We start from the raw sequence: 21666 nt of genomic DNA on the forward strand, positions 1-21666 counted from the left end.
TCATATTTCTACAAATTTCCAGTTTTCAATAATCATTTGTTTTTTATACAATCATGGTTTAGATGCAGTTGTGGTCAGAATTATTAGCACCCCTGGTAAATCTGATCAAAGATGGCTGCAAAAATAAATCTGCATTGTTTATCCTTTTGATCTTTCATTTACAAAAAATCACAAAAATCTAACCTTTCATTGAAGTAAAGTAATAGAAAGTGAGGAAAAACCACATTATGAAATAAATGCTTTTCTCCAAAACATGTTGGCCATAATTATTGGCACCCCTTTATTAAATACTTTTTGCAAGATAACCACTCTGAGTCTTCTTCTATAATGCCTGATGAGTTTGGAGAACAGAGATCATTCCTCCATAAAAAATCCCTCCAGATCCTTCAGATTCCCAGCTCTTCTCTTCAGTTAATCACTCATTATCTATAGGGTTCAGGTCAGAGGACTGGGACAGCCATGGCAGAAGCTTCATTTTGTGCTCAGACACATTTTTGTGTTTATTTTGATGTTTGTTTTGGATCATTGTCCTGATGGAAGATCCAACCACGGCCCATTATAAGATTTCTAGCAGAGGCCAATTTTTTTATCTGTTGGTATTTGCTAGAATTCTCCAACAAAAAAATAGGCCTACAACATTAAAGATCCAGCTGTATTTTTAACCGTAGGCATGGGGGACTTTTTATCCTTGTGTGTGCCCCAAACACATCTGGTGTGTTTGCTGCCAAAAGCTCTTTTTTTAGTTTCACCTGACCACAGAAGCTGGTCCCGTCTGAAGCTCTAGTCATGTCTGAACTGAATATGCTGGAGTTTGTTTCTGGATGAGCGAGGAAGATTTTTCTTGAATCCCTCCCAAACAACATGTGGTGATATAGGGGCTGTTTGATAATGTTTTAGTCTTTCTGACCCCAAGGCTCAACTAATCTCTGCAATTATCCATCTGTGATCCTTGGAGAGTCTTTGTCCACTCAAACTCTCCTCCTCACGTGCAATAGGACGGGAACATTTTTAAAATTGAGTTCACCAAGAGCTTAGGCCCTATATAAGGCCTTCTAGTGGCAAGAGTCATAAAATAACATTTCATATTATTTTGTAGTTATTAGTTATGCAGGAAATGTTGAGTTATGTTGAATTTAGGTTAAAAGAATGTGAAGAATGTGCTTAAATTATATTATTTATTGATGAAATCTAGTAATTTAAAGGTAAATAAAATAAAAAATCTCCCAAGATTTCTGTGACTTTTTTGAATGAAAAATCTAAAGGAAAAACAATGCAGATTTATTTTTATAGCAGCCTTTGCTCATATTTACCAAGGGTGCCAATAATTCGGCCCACTACTGTATATATTCATTCTATATCTTTATAGTTAGTTTCTCTTTCATGGACTCTTAGTTTATTTATCATCATTCACCTGTCACTTTTGTTCTCTGTTTCTTGCCACTAGTTTGTCTCCTGGTTACTCGTTACGTTCTAGTTTGTCTCCATGATTACCCATCAGTTTCCTTGTTTGTAACAACTGTGTTTAGCCAATCACCTTCGTTTTCACTTAGGATATATTTGCCTGTGCTTCTGTTCCCTTTGTCGGTTCTCATCAATGTTTATCCTTCTGTTAATAAAGTCTATTTTGTATCCATATTTGTATTTGAATATATTTGCCGACGCGTGACACATACATATGATTGCACACAAATTAAGTCCTTGATTTACTTGTCCCAGAGTTTGATTTATTGACTCATATATTATTTTAATAAGAGATGGTTATGATGGTAACAGGGCTGACGCATTAACCTGGGGACACAAAGTGTTTTTATCATTTGTCTTGTCTGTTTAGATATATTTGGACATTCGTCCTTGGTCCTTCCCTGGGGCTGATGTCTATCGCAGGAATAGCCGTCGCAGTCCTCATAACTTGTTTTCATTCACTCTGTCTTTTTTGCCATCCTCTAATTTCCCTCACGCTGCTCTCTGAACCGTGAACCGTGTTTCTGTGGCAGTATTTGAATGAGATTCTTCAGGAGCACAAGCAGCCTATTGTGTCCACCGTTTCCCCCGCAGACGTCCAGGCCGCCTTCAACACCATCGTCACCAGGATCCAGCGATTGTAAGGCCTCACTGTCCACTCACAATACAAGAACAAACCCTAGCTCGATTATTAAATTCTTATTTTCTTCTGTGTATGTCATTGTGTCAGCTGCAACTGTAATGCACAAACACCACCTACCATTAAAGTGGCCGTGGCGGGCGATCAGAGTTACCTCAGCACGGTCCTGCGCTGCTTTGTGGAGCAGCTTGCCAACAAGACGCCTGATTGGTTGAGCTACATTCGTTTCCTGGTCATTCCTGTCGGTAAGCAAAATAAAGCATCTGATCAATAGTTTGGGGTTTTTGAAAGAAGTCTCCTCTGCTCACCAAGCCTGCATTTATTTGATCAAAAACAATAATGTTGTGAATATTATTACAATTGAAAATATCTGTTTTCTATATTGTAAAATGTAAGTTATTCTTGTGATCAAAGCTGAATTTTCTGCATCAATACTCCAGTCTTCAGACAAACGTTATATTAGCGTAATTGTCTAGATTGGCAATGTTTAATCTTCCCTATATTAAACTATTCCTTTTTTTTAAAGTCCCCCTGTAGTCAATAATTGTATCTCTTAAAACTTTGATCACCAAAATGACAACATAAAAGTTTTTTTTTTTTCCTTTGAAAAAAATCTTCATGCCGTAACTGGGTTGAATGTCTCTACACCCTTGCTTCATTTAGTATATGTGGATTCATGAATATGCAAATGAGCCCCGCCTCCACTCACTCACACCAGCTCAGAGATCCACTCGCTCAGCTTTACTCGAGTTACTGTAGTAAACGCTGCACAATGGTGCCGCTCTTTACAACGTCGGACACATAATGGTAATTAATATGATTATCCCTTGACTACTTTATAAAACAGCTAATAATGTGTTGCTAATGTTACACAAACCATGTTCCCATTCGCCATCTCAGACTGCCTTCAGTATCAGTCAGTATCCTTAGAAACGCTTTGAACATCAGAACGTCATAACATCCTAATATGCATCACATACATAATTCACACACTATATTGCTAAATGTACCCGATTTTTCATATCAACAGAAAACTATCCCGGGATTACTTGCTTCTCTTGAGACACCCCTGCTTCAGAGCGGTCATAGTTAATGATATGCTAAAGCCCCGCCCCCCCCTTGTGCCGTGATTGGTTAATTTGTGACATAAGAAACCAGTGATTTCAAACCATTTTTTTTCACTGCAGTTTTAACTAGAAAATACTAAGCAATGGTGCTGACTTATGAATTAGCACATGGTTTGTCTGAAAGCATATTAAAAACACCACATAGACATATAAACAACATTAACTTGATTTTGAATCTATCATTGAACATGAATCCCTTTACTCCAAGGCTATAAATGTCACAATCAGCTGCTGGGTCATTATTTAGTAGAACGATATAATTACATGATGTTTCTCTGTCTCTGTCATTCACTCTGATACACATTTTAAATCATTGCATTGACCGAGTGCTGTCTGCCACTGCACTAAAAAAATATCATTTCATGATTTGTCATCACAGCTTTTCACAAATCTTTTGTCAAATCAGCTTAGGTTCACAAACGTTGCTCAGATAACATACTGGTTTTGAGTTACTGTTGAATAAACTAATCTCTTTCTTTGTATCAACTCCAATTTTTAGTTTAAATGAACTGCGTACGGCCACTGGTAGTGTTCGGGTCCCGGCACTTTGGTCTAGTTTGGTTTCGCTCGGGCTGTACACTCTTCTGTCCGTGTGTGTTGTGTTCTGTGTAGCACACAGTTTGTGTCTTCATTGGTCGTTTGTTTTCATGTTGTGTTGTGAGTGTTCTCATTAGCTGCGTGTTCATGTCTTGTTTAGTGTGTGCACATGGCTTGTCATGTCTGTTCTTTGTGCCATGTGATTGCATGTCTATTGTGTAACCCCACCCATCTTGTTATCTGATTATTGGTTCATTTGCCCCACCTGTCCTCCCTCATTACCTGCTTTGTTTGCTCCCTATTTATTCTCCTTTTGCTTGCAATCCTGTGCCAGATCATTGTTGAATGTACCTCTCCTGTCCTGCCTGATCCTGTTTCCCTTGCCTTGTCCAGTTGCTAGTCATGTTTTCCCACACAGGGTAGTTTTTGTTTGTTTTTTGTTTTATGTGTGCTTCTCCGAGTCTTCTGCCTTTGTTTCATCCCTTTACCCCCAACCCTGACACATGATCCTTCAGAAATCATTCTAATGTGACGATGAAACATTTCTGATTATTACATTTTACTATATATTCACATAGAAAACAGCTATTTTAATTTAATTTCACAATATTACTGTTTCATGTTTGATCAAATAAATGCAGCCCTGGTGAAAAGGAGAGACTTCTTTCAAGAACAGTAGTGTATTTATTTTCTTTATCTAATTTTTATCTATTTTATCTTACCATATTGCCAAAAGTATTGGGACATCCCTTCAAATCATTGAATTCAGGTGTTCCAATCACTTCCATGGCCACAGTGGTATAAAATCAAGCACCTAGGAATGCAGACGCTTCTACAAACATTTGTGAAAGAATGGGTCACTCTCAGGAGCTCCGTGAATTCAAGCGTGGTACCGTGATAGGTTGCCACCTGTGCAATAAGTCCATTCGTGAAATTTGTCTGTTAGTGGTATTATAACAAAGTGAAAGCAATTGGGAACAACAGCAACTCAGCCACGAAGTGGTAGGCCACGTAAAACCACAGAGCGGGGTCAGCGCATGCTGAGGTGCACAGTGCGCAGAAGTCGCCAACTTTCTGCAGTGTCAATAGCTACAGACCTCCTAACTTCATGTGACCTTCAGATTAGCTCCAGAACAGTGCATAGAGAGCTTCATGGAATGGGTTTCCATGGCTGAGCAGCTGCATCCAAGCCTCACATCACCAAGTGCAATGCAAAGCGTGGGATGCAGTGGTGTAAAGCACGCCGCCACTGGACTCCAGAGCAGTGGAGACGTGTTCTCTGGAGTGTCCAATCACGCTTCTCTGTCTGGCAATCGGATGGATGAATCTGGGTTTGGCCAGGAGAACGGTGCCAAGTGTAAAATGGGGTGGAGGGAGGATTATGGTGTGGGGTTGTTTTTCAGAGGTTGGGCTTGGCCCCTTAGTTCCAGTGAAAGGAAATCTTAATGCTTCAGCATACCAAGACATTTTGGACAATTACATGCTCCCAACTTTCTGGGAACAGTTTGGGGATGGCCCCTTCCTGTTCCAACATGACTGCGCACCAGTGCACAAACCAAGGTCCATAAAGGCATGGATGAGCGAGTTTGGTGTGGATGAACTTGACTGGCCTGCACAGAGTCCTGACCTCAACCCGACGGAACACCTTTGGAATGTATTAGAGCGGAGACTGCAAGCCAGGCCTTCTCTTCCAAAATCAGTGCCTGACCTCTCAAATGCGCTTCTAGAAGTTCCCATAAACACACTCCTAAACGAAGAGTTGAAGCTCTTATAGCTGCAAAGGGTGGGCCAACTCCATATTAAACCCTAGAATGTCCCTAGGGATGTCATTAAAGCTCACATGCATGTAATGTAGGCGTCCCGAAACTTTTGGCAATATAGTGTATGTTAAAGATATGTATTTTTATAGCTGTTTTTTTTTTTTTTTGTAAATCTGTCAGAAAAACGTGACAGATTTTTCATATTTTTGTTTTGGGTGGCTTAATGGGAGGATTCACACAATTCAATGAAACCCTGTATTATGCTTAACAGAGTTTTCACCCGGCTGGTGGTATTATGTATGGGCCAAAGCCAGTTTGTAGTCGTATCTGGTGCTTAGCAAGTGTTTATTTTGGACTTTGCTTAGATGTGAAAGACAATCCTTTTATTATGAGGTATTTCTTTGATGTGACCAAAATGTACTTTGTTTTTGATCAGGTTGTCATCCACTGGCCAAATACATCTCTTCATTTGACAGTAAGTTCAGTAACATCTTCATGGATGCAGGATGGCGGGACGTTTTCGGGAGGTTAGAAGCTCCCACTTCAGGTTAGAGCATCTGCTAATATGGGCTCTTCAAATATGATTCGATGCCTCTATTGTCTGATTTGATGCTGGTCAATCTACATTGTTAAAAGCGCTATATAAATAAAGTTGACTTGGTCCTTAAAGCGTGTGATGTTTGAAAATATCCACAGATAATATTGATGTGGCTGGACGGGTCTCACAGTATCTGGCTGGAGCAAATCTCTCCCACCAGTTCCCTATTTCTGAAGCAATGCTCACCTATAAACAGAAAAGGTATGGTATTGCATATATATATGTGTGTAGGAGTAGCTGATTAATGATGTAAGTGTGACGGCATGTGTCAGAGATACTTAAATGTATTGTATGTTTATTCATCATCTGGCCAAAATACAAGTTGTATAAAGTTTTTTTCCCCATGATGTAAAGAGTTAAAGGGATAGTTCACCCAAAAACGCAGCACGTTTGAGCTTCAGCGAGAGCCAATGAGGTTCATTCATGTGTTATGCAGCACGTTTGAGCTTCCTCAAGAACCAATGAGGTTCATTCATGTGTTACGCAGTACGTTTGAGCTTCAGCAAGAACCAATGAGGTTCATACTCGTGTTACGCAGCACTTTTGAGCTTGCACAAGAACCAATGAGGTTAATTCTCGTGTTACGCAGCACGTTTGAGCTTCTGCAAGAACCAATGAGGTTCATTCTTGTGTTACGCAGCACGTTTGAGCTTCCGCGAGAAGCAATGAGGTTCATTCTCGTGTTACGCAGCACGTTTGATCTTCTGCAAGAACCAATGAGGTTTGTTTTCGGGGGTCAAACCGGTTCAGTTGAGCTTCTGTTTATGTTCAATGCTCAGTGTTTAAATGTGAATAAAAGCCTACTCATCATATAAAGCGATCGTGTCTCTTCAGGAAATTTGGACTAAACCACTCAATTCATATGGATTAGTTTTATGATCTCTTTATACATTTTTTGAAGCTTCGAAAATAATGGTAGTTGCATAGCTGTCAATGGAGGGACAGAAATCCCCCCTTACGGGTTTGGATTGATACGAGGGTGAGTAAATGATGACAGAATTTTCATTTTTGGGTGAACTTACCCTTTAATCTTAAAAAATGTATCAAGAAAAATAGTCCAGATCCTATTTCACCCCAAATTCAAAATAAACACATTGTATTGTACTTAAAAAGGACATATTATTCCCTTTTACAAAGTCTTGATTTCGTTTTTGGGCTCTACTAGAGCAGTTTTTCCTACTTGATTGTTGATTATTCCCCCATATTCCTTATTTTTGCAGTTCCTCTCTTCCCAGTCTGTCAGTAACGCTCTGTTTAGTTCCTGTCTCTATGAAGCCCCGCCTTCTGAAAAGCACAATGTGCTCTGATTGATCGGCTGGACCAGTGTGTTGTAATTGGTTAAGTGCTTCCAGCCCAGTCCCTTACCATAACCGACAGTTTCAACACTACTAACTAACTCAACCAGGCCCCGCCCCTTTATTCTGCATATGATTTATTTAAATGAGGAATATTGTGATGTGTTTGTTCCCGGAAGAAAACTCAAGACTACAATGGAGGCCTCTCAGGGAGTTCAGAAACAGTGACACTGATGTATAATAATAATAATAATAATAATAATAATAATAATAATAATAATAATAATAATAATAATAATAATAATAATGATAATAATTCTTTATTTCAGTAAAGAACCTGAAAAAAACACCACTGACAATTACCAAAAAATAAAGAGCAAAATGTGCATATTGTGGTAATGAGAATTTGGGGGAAATGTTTTTGATTGTCTTAAATAATCTTCTTAATGCAAAATATTAATTATGATTTGTGTTATTATTTGTTTTGTTTTTGGGGTGAAATGTGACATGGACATGTTTTATGAGATAATAAAATTATTATGGGTATCATAATCATTATCGTCAGTTAGTCCATAGGGTAGATCAAACAAAGCCTCTTATAATCAGTTGCTCTTGCTTTTTTTCTAATTATGTCACTCATTTGTTTGATCTGGTTTTATTTTGTCATTGAGAAGTAGATGTGTGTTGAGGATGGTGCAGTAACTGTTATGCTTTGGGTTTTTCCCTCCTTTTCTTTTGTTTTTGCCTTCAAGGAAGAGAAGTTTGTATTTTGATTTTTACATCAGGTACCTAATCGTGTGTTTGGGTTGACGTCCATGTTTGCTGTGGTTTAAATCACTCATACTCTCAGTGTGTTAACCTCACACACCTGTCTGCGTGACTACTAGTTTTTCGCTCACTGTGTGTTCTGTGTTTTCATAATTCAGTCTTTTTGTGTCCTTAACTGATTTAGTTTGGTTTAACAGGTTTGGAAATGAGAGATGGTGACTAACTCTGAAAATAAAGGATTGAAGTAGGGTGGTGTGGTTAGTGGTTGAAAATGTGTGCAAGTGTGTTAGTTGAGGAAGAATTCAGTCATAAAAACGGAATTTACTGTAAAAGCAGAATTTGACGTAAAATTTTTGATGAATTAATAAAAAGCAGGTCAGTACACTTAAATCAAATCGCGATATAGACTAGTGTCTGCAAATTTTAAACCGCAAAAAGACGAAATATGAATCCTGCATGTTCTGCATTTCAGTGTGAATGAATGGCGCAGACATGCTGGTTTCATTTACTATACACACACACACTGAAGCACACGTGATGCTCGCCTCTGCCGTCTCACAACATGAGGACATGAATGCATCTCTAGAGCCGCTCTGAGAGTGACTTCATCAGCATTTTTACAGTTTAATTTGAGAAAAACTACCGTCATATCATAAACACACAGAAACTCAAAGGTCTTCACGGCAACCCGTCAAAAAAAAGTTCAGTTTAACTTGAAACTGTGACAGAAATACACTCTCCTAAAGGATTATTAGGAACACCTGTACAATTTCTCATTAATGCAATGATCTAATCAACCAATCACATGGCAGTTGCTTCAATGCATTTAGGGGTGTGGTCCTGGTCAAGACAATCTCCTGAACTCCAAACTGAATGTCAGAATGGGAAAGAAAGGTGATTTAAGCAATTTTGAGCGTGGCATGGTTGTTGGTACCAGACGGGCCGGTCTGAGTATTTCACAATCTGCTCAGTTATTGGGATTTTCACGCACAACCATTTCTAGGGTTTACAAAGAATGGTGTGAAAAGGGAAAAACATCCAGTATGCCTTGTTGATGCTAGAGGTCAGAGGAGAATGGGCCGACTGATTCAAGCTGATAGAAGAGTAACTTTGACTGAAATAACCACTCGTTACAACCGAGGTATGCAGCAAAGCATTTGTGAAGCCACAACACACACAACCTTGAGGCGGATGGGCTACAGCATAAGACCCCACCGGGTACCACTCATCTCCACTACAAATAGGAAAAAGAGGATACAATTTGCACAAGCTCACCAAAATTGGACAGTTGAAGACTGGAAAAATGTTGCCTGGTCTGATGAGTTGCGATTTCTGTTGAGACATTCAGAGGCTAGAGTCCGAATTTGGCGTAAACAGAATGAGAACATGGATCCATCATGCCTTGTTACCACTGTGCAGGCTGGTGAAGGTGGTGTAATGGTGTGGGGGATGTTTTCTTGGCACACTTTAGGCCCCTTAGTGTCAATTGGGCATCGTTTAAATGCCATGGCCTACCTGAGCATTGTTTCTGACCATGTCCATCCCTTTATGACCACCATGTACCCATCCTCTGATGGCTATTTCCAGTAGGATAATGCATCATGTCACAAAGCTCAAATCATTTCAAATTGGTTTCTTGAACATGACAATGAGTTCACTGTACTAAAATGGCCCCCACAATCACCAGATCTCAACCCAATAGAGCATCTTTTGGATGTGGTGGAACGGGAGCCTCATGCCCTGGATGTGCATCCCACAAATCTCCATCAACTGCAAGATGCTATCCTATCAATATGGGCCAACATTTCTAAAGAATGCTTTCAGCACCTTGTTGAATCAATGCCACGTAGAATTAAGGCAGTTCTGAAGGCGAAAGGGGGTCAAACACAGTATTAGTATGGTGTTCCTAATAATCCTTTAGGTGAGTGTATATTACTGTTGTACAGTAGAATTTAGCTACGTCTCAATGTTATAATACTAACACTAATAATAATAATATTAATACATTATTATTAAAACTTAATTTTTTTGTTCAGAACAATTTGTTTGACAAAAAGTTTGTATAATTTCAAATGCTATAAAAATAATGTTTTAATTAAACCATTAAAATGGAATCCAGAACACTTAGAATAAACAGAATTTGGTAAAAAAAAAACTCAAATGGAATTTAAGGGAAAAAATAAAACATGCCCTAAACATGTAATTTTTGTTAAACTTTATATATATATATATATATATATATATATATATATATATATATATATATATATATATATATATATATATATATATATATATATATATATATATATATATATATATATATATATATACATATATATAAATAAATTGTTGTTACATTTTATACGTTTCATGATTTAAATGAATTTATTGAATTTAACCATTAAAATGGAGTCGGAATTAAAAAGGAAAAAACGGAATTTGGGAAAAAATCATTTCATACAGCCTATAATAGTAAATTATATGGTAACACTTTACAATAAGGTTTCACTTGTTAACATTAGTTAACTACATTAGTTACAATTAACTAACAATGAACAATAATACATTTATTACTTGCACATTTTTAAGATAAAAATTTGTGTCTGTTAATGCACTGTGAACTAACATGAATATTTTATGAACTATCATTAACAAAGGTTAATAAATGCTGCAAAAATATATTGCTCATTGTTAGGTAATGCATTAACTAATGTTAAGAAAATTGACTTTATTGTAAATGTTACCAATTAAATACTTAGCACAAAATAAAATGTGTTATAAGGATTTTTGGAATGCAGAATCATATTTTACCACTACCAGACTGTGCTAAATTAGTGTTATGAAAAACAAATATCCAAATATTAGATGAATAACGAAGTACCTCACGGACTGGAACATAAATCTGTGATAGTTAGTTTCCCAGCAGAAGGACGAGCACAGATACAAAAGGTCACACAACCAATTATCACTTTATATGAAGCAGAATAAAATAGAGAAAGATGAATGGAGAGAGAAACGCAGGGGTACTGAAAGTGACCTATAGAGGGACAACAAAGAGGAATGGACAGCAGATGATGATAAAATATCAACAATAACTCTAAACATTTCTCACAGTCATTTTACAATCATATTAGTTGAGCAGTGCCTAAAATAAAGGTTAAACAGTGGGTGTTCAGAACCCATTTCATTTCTGTAATGTGGTCTATTTATGATTGAAATGGGACATTCAACATGAAAAAAGTAGGGCAGAACTTGATTTCATCCAATGTGAATTGATTGGATTTCTTAATGGTCTTGATGTTGCATTATTTTTTTATGCTCCTTGACCAAGCAAATTGTTTCTCTCACAAAAAAGAGTGAACAACTGTGAAATTTTCAAAAACTGTTTATGTTTGAGCAGTTAAAAATGCAAAAAGTCTAGTGGTGCAACCAAAACATGCAAAACTTAAAACACGAAATCATGTCATAGAGAGGACCTCTGCAGAACAAATCATTTCATTGTTTTATTGACAACACAAGGTTGCACCATGTCATGTGGTGCGACTCCCTGGTAATTAATTAATTTATTCATTCTATATTTTTAAAACAACACTGGATTGTAATTATTAAGATGTATACACATGTTTTTGGAGTCACTGGGTCTCATTCACTAATAATTGTGCGGCTTATTTATATTTAAAAGCACAGAAGAAATTTAGCACATAATTCACAGTACCTGCATATGCACATGAATTTGTTCTTAACTTCATTCTATTGTTTAGTAACAATAGAGTTTAGTAATTTACAAAAAAAAAACATGTCCAAACTATTTCCAAATAAGGGCTTTCCTCTGCAGCTAATCATCGCTCGCAGCAAACACATGACGCTCTCTAAAGACGAGCTCTCGCCCGAGTGCATGCCCAGTGAGATTCTCCAGCATTTTCAAAGAAAATACTGCAACATTTTTGCGCAAATCTGTAATGGAAACGCGAAATCTGTCGATAAAAACACTATTGCGAAATGACGCCGTTTCCATTAACCGATGTTATGCAACTAAAATGTCATTTTTACCTTGTCATTCCAAACATCATGGCGACGGATGTTGGTAGGTTTATGTATATCGCAGCCACCGCACTAGCCGTTATTTTTAAGAAGGAGATGTAGATGTGTTATCCAAGCATTAATGGCCAGGAAAATCCCTTATACTCTGAAGCGGCCACGTGTGAGGTGTTTCTGGGTGTTTCACCCTCATATCTGATTCAAGGTCTTGATAAATTGTGGCATTTCTTTGTTGTTTCCAGTATTCATGTAATTATTTTGTATTTTATGAGTTTAATAAAGAAGTTTGTCTCGTCTTCTATCCAAACATACCGCGCCATCTTTAAAGATTGATAATGTGACTTATGTACGCCAGATGACCTGTAAAACCTCAAAAAAGCGGGTCCATTGCAGTTTTTTTTTTTTACGGAATATTCCTTTTTCGAAATGCCTGAAAAACCACCTCATGCGATATGTTTGCAAATTTACGTGTTTCCATTTTCATTTTGTAATTTCAATTTGCGCAACTTGAATGGTGATGGAAACACGGCTACAGTAAACCTTTTATTCGGAGTCAGACCTGTATCACAGGTACTTTGTCTTTAGCAGCTGTATGTGGATCCACATTTTTATGCAGGTGAACCTCTGTTGTGCTGTTTTATATCATTAAATATATTTAAGATTAAATATCTACCCTGTAATGCTCAAAATAATGAATTGGTTTGAGTAGAGCCAACTCATATTAAACGAGTTAAATGAGTTCAATCAAATTAACTTTCATGAGTATTTAGAACTTTTTCTTTTGAGTTCACAAAAATAACAGATTTTAAGTAATCTGAATTGTTTCCTTGTTTTGAGTTTTATGAATGTTTCTTTCAATTTAGACAAACTTAAATTTAACTGAAACTGAAACTGGGCTGGGATTTCTATTTCCCAGCATGCTTTGCCATGCTTTCTTTTGTCGTCTTATCATGGACACACACCCAATTGACAGTTTGCAAAGACCCACCCCCTTAGTTACTGTTGCTACGTCCGACAAGCCATGGCACTCTCACGCCACACATCATGTTCTCATGCAGTGGAAAACGCATCGTGGAGCAAAAAAGGACACAAACAAACGCGCCGACAGACGAGACAGAGCAGGTTATTTTTGATGTAAAAAATTTTTAAGAAATTCAAACAATAAATACCGTTTTGTGTCTCTTTAATGTGTCGTGACAGATCACTGTAGCGCTTCAGTTCAAGCAGCTTGTGAACTGATCATTTCTTCCTACTAGTTAATTTATAGCACCAAATAAACATGAATGAACATCAGAAGGTATGTTGTTTCAACCGCGGAAAGACGGCAGTACACACGATTTTTCAAGTTCAAGTCCACCGATGTTAATCTACTTACTCTCCTGACTGCTTTGTCAGACAAAATGGCGGATTCTGCGTTGTGATTGGTCAGATCGCCTGTCAATAAAACTCCCAGCAAAGGGTGAATTGGTAGAGCTTGTTGGTTCACGGCCTCAAATTTAGGAATGAAATCTTGAGCTTTGAGACACCTAAGGTAGATATTTGCCAGCAGAGAGCGAAGTTGTGATTGGGCATTGTACATGTAGGTCAGACATTCTCTTCCTGTGTATGTGGGCTGTTATTGGCTTTAATAAGCTACGGTGTGGATCAGGCGTTATGCCGATAGTCAAAAGTCTGGCTACACTAGACTACTCGTGTGCCAGCTCTATTTTTGTCAGCTACAATCGACTAAATTGAGAATCTTAGAGTTCCTTGTGTTCTGGTTTCCTGAGTCAGTTGTAGACGATAGAAGTGCCAAGGAAGATTATATAACAATGAGTTCAGTAATGAAGCGTGCCCATAGCCTGCGGCCTTACACCCCCTCCTGATTGGTGGAGGATGTAAGAAGCTACCCCAGTGTCCTCTCATGACCCCGAGCCATGGCATGAGCCCTCACTCTCACTGTGGTTTCACTCTCACAGCACTCCGTCAGCTAGAGGACACCACTCTGTCACACTATCAGATCTGACACCCCTCATTCTCACCCCCCCACTCGCCCTCACGTACAGCTTAACATTACACGCCCTATCCACCCCATGCTAATGCCTCCCTCTTGTTTGACTTCCACAGCCCTGATGAAGACTCCTGCCAGAAGTTTGTTCCGTTCATTGGGGTGAGAAATGCTTTTTTGTCTTTCATTTCCTCTCTAAAGATGCAAATATACTTGGTTGTCCCATTATAAAAGCATTAGAGACACATATCCCATGTTTGTATATTTCCTATATTTTAATAATTAAATATTGAATGAACTCTAAATATACTATATATATTTAAATTAGGAACTCATTTAAACGGCCTAAAAACAATGTTTAGCACAACCCTGGTTTTCTATGATTTTCCCTCATCACACAAAATGGGAAATTCCATTTAAATAATCAATTTTCTCAACAATTCAACCCTGTTACCAAAGTTATTGTAAAACGGTTTTAACCCTCTGGTGTGCTTCGGTCAAAAATTTTACAGTTTGTTTTTTTTGCCCCAAATTTTTTTTACTTCATCGGAATGATACGAAACTTGGTAAAGGTTTTGGCACTTGCTGTTTGAACACAAAATAATAAAAAAAACATGGACATGGTTCGAAAAGGCTAAATGGTCGTGAAAAAAATTGTCACACTTGTGCATTGGAAATGAATGGGAGATGAATGTACTGCGCCCAAACACTGAAAGCTATTTATTTTAGATATCAACCTCAAATTTGGAACACAACTTGTTTAGATTTATGGCTTTGGTTTTCTTGCCGTTTTAGAGTAAAACGTGTTTTTGAAAATATATATTTTTTATATAAACATTGAAAATAGTATTTTTGTGCATTTTCATAACTAAACAACATAAAATTCTGTAACTGCTTCAGCAATAATCTGCCTAAAGTGTCGTCTTTAAAAAGAGACCAAACTTCAATCTGTGATCCAAAGCATTCAAGATTTACCACAGTTTAAGTTGGAAATTGCATGCTCAAAAAGTGAATTAATGGATTATATATAACTATATAATTTAGTACCATAAAATCCCCTAAAAATACAAAATATTAAATCAAAAACATTAATGAACTAAAATATAGTACATTAATTTCATTGAAATAATACAAAATAAAAATTCAAGACCAGAGGGTCACCTACTTTCATAATATGTTATTCATAGTTTATTGCAGGAAATTAATGGAATTACTCAAAATTGCATTTTGGTAACAGGGTTGCAAAAATTGCAATAGATATAACATAAAACAGCTCTTATAATTATTTATTTTTTACCTCTTGAGGTTGGTGAACAACACTTCTTTTTGCTTAGTTGGAAAGAAAAAACTGAATTTAAAGTTTAAGTTCAGGCTTTTTTCTTTTTACCAAATTTGTGGAAAATGTAGAGCAAATGATGTATAGATTACGGCATATTGTACACTAAAGTATAAAAAAACTGCAATGTGTAAAGATAAATGTTTAAAACAACCCCATTTGGTGTAAAATTGTCTTGTTCTTGACTTATCATTTGATCGAAATGCCATCACATTGAAAATGGAAGGCCAATTCAAAAGCACTGCATTGTGGGATACAGTATAATGCACAGTGCTGGCTGTATATTTTGGAGTTATTCTATGAATTCTGAAAATACTGCAGAAATAATACAAACAATAGTATGCTGTTCCAAAGGTAATTAACGTAAGTAATTCAGGATTTGGTTGTGTTTTATTGCAGTTGGTGAAAGTGGGAATTGTGGAACACAGCTTATCCACATCAGGTAGGACTTACATTTAGCCAAGAAAGAACACATTAAAAACAATAACAGCAGTTAAATTTGACTGATGTGTGTGCGTGTGTTCTGCCAGTTGACTCTGATGATGCAGTGATGGTAGGCAGTGTGAACCTGCTCTCCTCACCTCCAGCGCAGACGGGAACGCCTTACGGGAAAGACATTACCTCCACCCCGCCGTCATCCCCCTCTGTTTCTGCCAGTCTCTCTGGAGCAGGGTACGAGAAACTATGCATTGCAAATGTTGCACATACACATGCTTAAGAATCCTTATCGTTGTCATATAGACAACAATGTAAACCATTTTAGGGCCCTATGAAATCCGTTTTATTTTTTGCAATTTTTTTAATGTTAAATAAAATTTTAGTAATCAAAAAGCATGTCTAATTAATTGAAATCATGAAAGTTATACAATTTAGCAACAACTTGTTAAAAGTTTTACATGTATAAAATTACATTCGATGAAATGCGTTTTTTTTCTCTCTCAAATTCCGTTTTACTATTCTGGATTTTAATAATCAAAAATCATGTCTGAATAAAAAAAGCATGTATGCACTGAATTCATAAAAACAGCCATTTTAATAATTTTTTTAAAGCTTTTGTTTATTTTTAATTTCTATGATTTTTTCCCAGAAATTCTGTGTTGTGTATTTTAAATTGTATGGCAATTAAATGGAGGCATAAACCATCAATTTAATTTATCTTTTAATCAAAAATAAATTAAACTTTTTTGTCAAACAAAGCACAACAGAGCTTTACTGTTCAAATTAAAACATGGATGGAAAATTGTGATTATTCCTTAAAAAAATTATTTTTTATAATCATTTATTATTATTAGTGTTAGAATTATTACTACATTGAGATGTGGCTAAATTCTACTGTACAACTGTAATATATATTTCTGTCAGTTTCTTCAAGTTAAACCAAACTTTTATTTTAACGGGTTGCCGTGAAGATCTTTTGAGTTTCTGTGTGTTTATGATATGATAGTTTTTTTTTTTTTAAATGAAACGGTAATTGCTGATCAAGTGACTCTGGAGATGAAGCTCATGCATTCAGGTCCTCATATAGTGAGACGGCAGAGGCTGAAAACACTGCGAGAGTCACGCGTGCTTCAGTGTGTGTGTGTGGTTCACAAAAAATTCAGTGAAATCCTGCGTTACCCTACAGCAAATTCTGTTTTTATGACTGTATTTTGTGTATAGGGCTCTACCATTTCTGTGAGAAATAAGGTTGAAAATGAGCATGAAGACAAGTCGAACTGGGCATTGAAGCATTTTTTTTTTTTTTACATACATCATCTTATATTTCATACACGTGTGTGTGTGTGCAGTTCTCCAGGCACCGGTGGTGAGGTGATGGGTCTTCAGGTGGACTACTGGACGTTACAGGGCGCAGAGAAGAAGAAAGAGGGCGAGAAAAGAGACGTGGGGATTAAGAACACGCTGAAGAGTAACTTCCGCTCGCTGCAGGTTTCCCGAATCCCCAACGGAGGAGAGCCAACACCCCCTCCCGGCATGGCCATGACTGTTGTCATGAAGGAGAAGAACAAGAAAGGTGTGTTGGTTTAAAATGAACTGCTGTGAGGGTGATTTGTTTGGCTCCCATGTGCTGTTGCTGTTGCTTCACGTCTGGTTTCCTTTCCACTCAGTGATATTCCTGAGCAAGAAGCTGAAAGAGAAGGATGTGGACTCTAAGAGTCAGGTGATAGACAGCATCAGCAGACTCATCTGCACTGCTAAACACCAGCACACCATGCTGAAGGGTAAACCAACACACAAACACATGAAATTCAATGCACAGGAAGCCCCAGAAGTGTGATTTGTTGGTTGTACCTGACTGCCACCCCGTGGTCACTTGTGTAATGCCTTATAGTTACCACAGTCTTAACTGTGACGTCTGTAATAAAACCATGCATGGCTTCTCAGTACTATGATTGGATGTCACAATAGTTTCTATGAATCAAACAGTGGTGATTTAATAATTATTTAATATTAAGACTTTTATAATGTTACAAAATATTTCTGTTTATAATAAATGATGTTTAACTTTCCATAGATTAATGAATCCTTTTAAAAATGTATCACAGTTTCCACAAATATATGAAGCACCACAACTGTTTTCAACATTGATAATAATCAAGAAGAAGTTCAGCTTTAGTCGGGGAGCCAAAGTCTCAAAAATGGGTTGAACCTGACATGGTCTGCCATACTTTTTATTTGTGTTTTTTCTGTTAACGTTGACCCTAAGAACCAATAATTGGAGGGTCTGCTCTGCCGGAAATATCGCGAAAAAAAATTGTGGCCATTTTAGAGTATGCACCCTTTATTTTTTATCAGAAAAATGTGAAAAATGATTTTTTTCCTCAAATCCTCAGTGGGTTGGGTAGGCTGTTAATAAATGTATTCCAGATACACAGAACACATGTGCTGACAACATCCACTGAAAAAATAACTTTTAAAATACATTTCTACATGATTTTGCATCAATTTAATGCAAAAAATAGGCGTTTTCTCACTTTTTTTCCCAGTATTTTCATCTTTACTTCATTGGCAATCAACTATTCCCCCAAGTTATGACATCTGTCAATATGCCATTCTTTTCACCAAATAGTATACTCATTCCACAGAAAAATTTATAAAAATCCAACCAAAATCAATGGATCTGTGATGATTTCACTACTGGTTGGCGATCAACAAGCTCAGAACCTCAATAGCATTTTAGGCTACTCTCAAAATTCCGATAGACATACTGGATATTTAACATGGTTGTTAATTTCCACATTATTAAACATCATGGTCTAGGCATCTTTTTTAATTTCAACATAACCCTGTTCTCCCAATGGAAGAGTGTTGTGATCTTGGCAACTGCTTGGCAGACATCCTGGGCAAGGTTGAGAACTTGTTCTTGCTGCTTAGGACTGACTTTCACCCGGTCGTCCTCACCTAACTGTGGAGTTGCATCTGTTATCATCCATGCCAGGTGGTTATACAGGTTAGAGCTCACTCTTCGGGATGCGTCCAGGTATGATATCTCTAGCTGCAGTGACGGGTCTTCAGTCATACTTCCAGGCATCTGCTGACTTCCACTGGCTTGAGCTGTTCTGGCTTCTCTTGCTTCCTTCAGGATCTGCTTACATTGGTTTTGGAGGTCCTTCCATATTCTCTTTGCAGTGTTGTAGGAAGAGACTATGGTGTCATCTGGTGTCAACTCAGATATTTGCATCATCTGAGGATTTTTTCCAGAAATAAAATCCATAATTCTCTCGTCTCAGGGGGATATGAGGGGGAAAGTACCATAATTTGAATATACTACCGGGTTTCTACTGATACAAAGCTTAATGCTAAATCCCTGAAGTAACCCTTAAAGTTCCTTCAAATTTGAGAGCATGCAGCCAACATTAATTTCTGCTGGAACATTCAGGCTAGAACATACTTTCTGTTCCATTATTTTACAATTGCCACCTACTTCATTGTGCCTTCTAAGGCGGGCAATCAAGGACTGACATCTGTATGAGGTAACATTCTGAACTCCATGGCTTTCCAAGTATTTACAGAATTCATCCCTCAAAGCTGTAACTAAGAATATGGCTCTTTGAAAAAGGGCTCATCTATCCTAGATATGAGTTGGTTCAGTGCAGCATCATATGGAGTGGTGGCAGTACTAGCCCTTTCCTGTGAACGAAGACGCTTTGTCAGGTAGTTGGTCATGCATTCCTTGTGTTACCAGAAGACATCAGCAATTATATCAGTACACTTGTTTCCATCAGGACCACAAATCTTGTGTAGTATCTCTTCCTCTTCAAGTTTGTTTGCTTTTTCCCAAACATTCTGTCTGTCATAAGTGGCGATCAAAATGAGGGATCTATTCCCCCTGGTCGTGCATGCTTTACTGATCTGCCCGCATTGTCACCATGGAATAATTGAAATGAGCTGGATGAAAGAGCTTGACTTCTGGCTTTTCAACTTTTTTCCTCGTCTGGTCAACAGTTTTACGATCTGTGTACCTCGCACAACATTGTGTGTGCCACAAAGTATTCCTCCTCAGAAAGTCACATTGAGGTTTCAGCCCATTGTCAAGTCTGTATGAGACATCATCCTTTCTGTTGGTTACAGCATATAGGAGGGAAGGGTAGCCTTGATTTGTCAGTTTCTGAAGAGGACCAGCGTCACTGTCTGTTTTCTGACATATTATGCAAGCAGTATAGTTGGGACTGAGCAGGTTTCTCTTCAGCTGTTTGGTTGAGAACTCAGGCTTCATCCTTCATTCTTCTCCAATTCACATCACTCTTCTCCTGTTCTCTCCTGTTCACTCCTCTCTCTTCTCCTCCTCTCCTCCACGCTTCTCCTCTCTTGTTTAATCCTAAAATAAGATCAGAACCAAATCTGCAAATGGGAAATATTGTGCATTCAGGTGAAAGAAATCATCTCGGGTTACGACTGTAACCCTTGTTCCCTGAAAAGGGAACGAGACACTGCATCTAACGACACTTTGGGGTTGCTCCTAAGCATAGCGATCAAGCAGACGCTCCATGCGTCTCATTCCCTTCTCAGGGAACAAGGGTTACAGTTGTAACCCGAGACGTTCCCTTTCGAGGGAACTCGCACTGCATCTAACGACACTTTGGGGAACGAATACCCACTAGGCCACACGAGAATCACGCCCACCCTAGTGTGAAGCTGGAACCCAGGCACACTTAGGACGCGAGCACCCTAGCGCCAGGCGTCGCAGGGAGTTGCAGATTGTAGAATCTAATGAAGGTGTGCGGGGTGGCCCACCCGGCTGATCCTCCTGAAGCGAGATTCCAGAAAGGAGGGCCACAGAGGATGCCATGTCTCTGGAATGAGCCCTCACGGCTATCAGTGAAGGCAAATTACGCACCTGAGAAGTCGTGGCTATAGCCTGGACAATCCACTTACTGATTGTCTGTTTTGGCGCAGTGAGCCCTTTCTTGGATGAGCCAAAGCACACCAACAACTGGTCTGACTTCCTCCACTGTGAAGACTTCTCCCGATAAACTCTTTTTTCCAGAACTCTGCTCTGACCAGGCAGAGCAGGTGAAGTCTCCTTTCTTCCGCCGTCACGTGAGGTGGAGGATGGAAGGCCTAAAGAACCACTGACCGTGCCACACTCGATGGCACCTTGGGCACACAGCCCGGCCTTGGAAGTAAGATGGCCTTAACTCCGCCAGGGGCAAACTCCAGGCAAGTTGGCGTAACCGACCCCGGTCCCCCACCCTCCTCAGTAAGTGATAGCAAGAAGAAAGGCCACCTTAACCCCTAGGAGTCTGAGCTGTTTTGGGGCCCTTTAGAAGTTTTGACATGCTCTGACATTTGTATTTTTTCAGTTGCTTATAAACACATTAATGGCAAACGTGTAATTACACTGTATTCAGCACAAACTGGGCTACTATAATATGTGAGCAACATGTATGTACATGCTTGTATTTTTGAGAGAAAAATGTTTATGCACAGATTTTGAAAAAACAAAAAAATTTGTTTTAAAATTAAGGCCTCAAAACACACAATAGGTATCTGTTCCCAAGACTTTTGACTCCTGTCTGTATTTGCATAGAGTTTTTTCTTTATACTGATGTGAGAATCATTGAGCCTACTCATTCACATAAAACAATACACTGATTTAAAATTTGTAAGACAGTTTC

The 21666-nt window shown here is 38.1% G+C and overlaps 1 protein-coding gene across 2 annotated transcripts in view; it reads left to right on the forward strand.

Moving 5' to 3' along the window:
- LOC307121133 (phosphofurin acidic cluster sorting protein 2) overlaps positions 1-21666 on the forward strand; it is a 103542-nt gene that overhangs the window by 72053 nt on the left and 9823 nt on the right. The window contains exons 15-24 of one of the 2 annotated variants that reach the window (XM_079808590.1): positions 1995-2101; positions 2192-2346; positions 5962-6072; positions 6222-6324; positions 8171-8203; positions 14334-14376; positions 15950-15992; positions 16081-16222; positions 17338-17561; positions 17656-17769. In XM_079808590.1, the coding sequence (XP_079664716.1) occupies positions 1995-2101; positions 2192-2346; positions 5962-6072; positions 6222-6324; positions 8171-8203; positions 14334-14376; positions 15950-15992; positions 16081-16222; positions 17338-17561; positions 17656-17769 (1075 nt within the window). The remainder of the gene's footprint in view (positions 1-1994; positions 2102-2191; positions 2347-5961; positions 6073-6221; positions 6325-8170; positions 8204-14333; positions 14377-15949; positions 15993-16080; positions 16223-17337; positions 17562-17655; positions 17770-21666) is intronic. The other variant, XM_079808591.1, reaches the window with a different exon arrangement.

Source organism: Gobio gobio (genome assembly GCF_949357685.1).
Source record: "Gobio gobio genome assembly, chromosome: 24".
NCBI lineage: Eukaryota > Metazoa > Chordata > Actinopteri > Cypriniformes > Gobionidae > Gobio > Gobio gobio.